The sequence below is a fragment of the Mirounga leonina genome, unplaced genomic scaffold, assembly GCF_011800145.1.
Source record: "Mirounga leonina isolate KUSES-001 unplaced genomic scaffold, KU_Mleo_1.0 Mir_543, whole genome shotgun sequence".
NCBI lineage: Eukaryota > Metazoa > Chordata > Mammalia > Carnivora > Phocidae > Mirounga > Mirounga leonina.
In genome coordinates this window covers 285-4102 of record NW_023270813.1, presented here as the reverse complement: position 1 = coordinate 4102, position 3818 = coordinate 285, and the positions used below count along the sequence as shown (strand labels likewise).

The 3818-nt window shown below is 57.2% G+C and overlaps 1 protein-coding gene across 1 annotated transcript in view; it reads right to left on the bottom strand.

Moving 5' to 3' along the window:
• The window catches only part of PLEKHG4B (pleckstrin homology and RhoGEF domain containing G4B), a gene marked incomplete at both ends in the record, with an annotated part of 23066 nt that extends 20398 nt beyond the window's left edge, over positions 1–2668 (bottom strand). Inside the window, 1 exon segment of the mRNA XM_034992054.1 lies at positions 2546–2668. Coding sequence (XP_034847945.1) covers positions 2546–2668 — 123 coding nt within the window.
• Between the last annotated feature and the right edge of the window lie 1150 nt (positions 2669–3818).

Sequence of the window (3818 nt, the reverse complement as noted above, 5' to 3'; positions counted from 1 at the left end):
GCCCAAGTAACCTCCCACGAGGCCAGTGCCACCACGCTGGGCGTGTGTCAGGGAGTGGAGGTGGTGATACCCGTCCATGCCAGCCCCACTCTGGGCACCGGGCCTCACCGTGTGCCTGCCTGGGTGTCTGCTGACGTTCCTGCCCTGCAGTCTGCACCTCGCTACTCAGTCTGGGTCCCAGAGTGACAACGTGCTCTCAGAGTTCCTCGAGCCCCTTACTGGGAAAGGTCCCCAGCGAGCCTCCATGGGGCTCACAGGGCTCTGGCCACCTGCTGGCCTGGGAGGGTGTCGCACTGGGTTCTGCAGCAAGTCACTGGGTTCCCTGCTTCCCCTGAAAACAAATTTCAAGCCCTCCTCATTCCAAAACTTCTCCAGGGCAGCAATGACAAAAGTGATTGGCATGAACACCATTTGCCAGGGGGGCAAAGGGTCTGAGGAGGCGGGAGCCCAGGAAGCCTGCAGATGGGGGTTGAGAAGCAGGACCGCTCCCCCAGAGGCCACCCCCAGGGCTGGAGGTGGAAGAAACTGGGAGGAGAGCAGAGCAGCAGGGAGGCCGAGGAGGAGGGATGCTCCTGCACGCGTGCTCTGTGGTGCGCAGCGCGGGCCCTGTGCTCTGGAGCATCTGGAGGTGCGGATGGAGTGCGCTGGCCGACTGGGCCGCACACCCTCCTCGTGACGGTAAGCTGTTCCCAACGGGTACATGAAGCAGGCAGAATGGCTTCTAGGAATCTGGTCACAAGTTTTGGCTGCAGCTTCAGAATCATTTCAGCAACAGCAAGAGCATTTGGTTTTGAAGGCAGAAATAAAGAAAAATTGTTTTTCTCCCATGTTTTCACAAGTTGCTATTTACAGGGTGCTGAGATGACTGGTGTGAGGTGACCACGTTAAACAGGTGCTCCTGAGGAAGGTGCGTCTGGAACACAAACAAACCTCGTCCTCCTGTCCACTGTGGATACTGGGACCAGGCCTCCACATTTAACACCTTCCTCCTGTGAATGCACAGGACTCTGAGGAAATCCTGAGGTCACCGATGGCACTGTCCTCCTTGGAGCAGAGCTTCCTTCAAAATCTGTTTGAAAAGCAGTCATCCCCCTACTTTCCCAGAAGGCTTCCAGTAACTTCCCAGTCTTTGCTGGTCTATAAAATTGCACGTGGTTAGGAAAAACCAGAATCGCAAAGTAATTTCGAAGCCCACACAGAATATGAGCATCAAACTGGATGACATCCTGGTTGCTGACGGTTGAGCCCAACAGCTGGTTGAGAGCAGGGAAATGAGCAATAAGGGATTCATGTGCCTCCGAGGTGGTTCGTGGAAACGGAGTTTTGGCACGTCAAACCTGTCAGTCCGTGTCAGAGGCGCTAACTCGGGCTTTGAAGGTATGTACCGTGAATGCTTCTGCTGAAAGCCCATTTCTCCCTCTGAAATGCAGACTTCACCACTGAGTTCGGCTCTGAGAGCCCACTCTTGCCGGGACGGCACATCTGGGTCGGCCCTTCCCCTCGGGAATCTGCACCTTCACCTCTGTGTCGGGCAGGAGCTGCACCCCCGCCAGGCAGCCTGACCAGGGACGCCTACTCCTGCTGACCTGGCCCACTTCTGCCTGGCCTCCCCCAGCCCCGGCCCCACTCACAGCCTGCCTGCTGGGGGCTCTTCTCTCCTTTCCCCACACACTGTTCTCCAGCTTCTTGAGTGCATCCAGATGTGCCCCAACCTCCACCACTGAGTCCTTCCTTGAAAGAACTTGCATTTGGCGTCCCTAAACTTAGGAACCAGGATAGAACGGTGACCGGTGTCTGGCACCTTTAGCAGAGACCAAACAGAGGGAACAGGTTTTCACTGAGGGAGAAGGTGGGACCCCAGACTCCAGCACAGCACTTGACACATGAGGGGCCCCATATACACCCGTCTGAGGGAACGTGAATGTTCTCAGGCTCCCACCTGGCCCTGGGTCCCTGGAGCATCCCAATGGTGACTTTCTCCCTGTTCCAGGGACTCCCCATTTCCCTCTTGATTTTACTCATGACCCCAAATCCAGGATCAGGTCTTCCTGGGGCGACTGCAAACTTGCCAGACAACCTCCCTTGACCTTGCCCCAGAGGTATGGTAGCTACCATACCTGCCCAAGGCAGGCCCTCCTCCCCACAGCGTCCACACTTCTGTCCCTGACTGAGAAGGTGCGGCGTGCAGCCCTGCACGCTGATTTAGTCAGACGCTAGATAAGGACTGCTGTGGAGGGAAGGGGTCATGCCCATATGGGCTGGTCCTGGCTGACCCTACCTTTAAGGTCTGCAGTGGCGACGCAGGAGATGGGCAGGAAGCTCTTTCCTGGTGACTGGGTCCGACCACAGGGGAGCACATTGTTGATGGATGCAGGAGCAGGCTCTTCTTCTGCTACTCTCCATGTCCACACTCAGGACCCTCACCTCATCCTGAGATTGATTCACAGTGGGGGTGAGTCCAGGCATGGCTGCCCTCAGCTGCTCCTGGGTCACGAGGAGCCCCGAGATGCTCGGTGTCCTGAGGACAGGAGTCACCCTGACTCACCTGCAGTGCTGCCAGAGCCTGGAAGAGAGCAGGGGCAGCTGGACCCTTGCGAGCATCCACCAGGATGACCAGCCCCAGCTCCCGCACCTCTTTCCTAGGGAGAGAGACAGACAGTGTTAACCACTGCAGGTAAGATCTCTTCCATGACAGGCTTCTTCGTCTCTCGGTGAGACGCACCCTTGCCCAGATGCCCTTGGCTCCACAAATTCTTGACACATATCAATCTTCTGCTTCCTGAGGGCTCGAGCTGCTTACCAGGTGCAGATAGGGCAGTTGGGTTCACTGTGGTGGATCAGTCCTGTCTGATGGCATCTCCAGGCAAAGGGCGCGGGCTGCATGCCTGCCTTTGCTGCGGCTGCTTTCTCCCACACCGCCCATCACAGAGCAGAGGCCCTGGAGCTTTCTTGTGCTAGGTCGCTTGTTCCGGCTGTAATACCATGTGGAATTGTACTCCGATGGAGTGGGCAAGAGCCAGACGTGGCCGGCTGATCTCAGGACTGCAGCTCCAGGCCAGTCATTGGGTTTACCACATTTCCAGAGCTAAAGTGGGACAGCAGAACATCCTCTAAAGGTGAAAGTACTGTCAGGTGCTTGTCACGCCCCTGCATAAAGGCTCTGTCCCTACTGTGATCACGACTGTAAGCTTCAGTTCTAAATAGGACAGAACAACAAGCTAAGGCAGGGTGATGCATCCAACCCCACCTTCTGCGAGTGGCTCATGCTCTACCTCAGCCATGTGTGTGGGTGCTGTCTTGAACAGACATGCACGCTCACCCTGGCCCGCGTGCACAAAGCGGGGAGAGCTGCATGTCGCACCAGAGCCACATCCTAGCCAAAAGGGCGAGTGTGCACCACAGTCAGGGTGTGTTCAGTTTTGGGTGTGACTGCTAAGGAATGCTTCTGAAGGGGGGGGGGTGTCTCGGGGAAGCTAGAGTAGTAAGGGCAGAGTAGAGCATGGTGTTCTGGTGTCAAAGCCGGACGCAGAAAAGGTGAGGCTGGGAGAACGCCCCATCTCCCTCCCTCCCTCAGCTGCCCAGCTCTGCATCCATGGCTTCCTCTGCCACAGAAGCCGCTTTGTGACCTGTGTGTCTTGAAGTGCTGGAGTCCACGTGTCTGGGAGCCGTCCCGGGCAGTGCTTCAGGACCTGGGCGTGATGTTCCCCTTCCTCCAAGCGTCCTGCGTCCCTCCTGGGCCCCAGGGACCTCCCTCTTCTGACACCCCCACTCCTGGTCTCTCTTCACCCCTGGTCTCCCGTGGTCTCCCTGAATTTGTG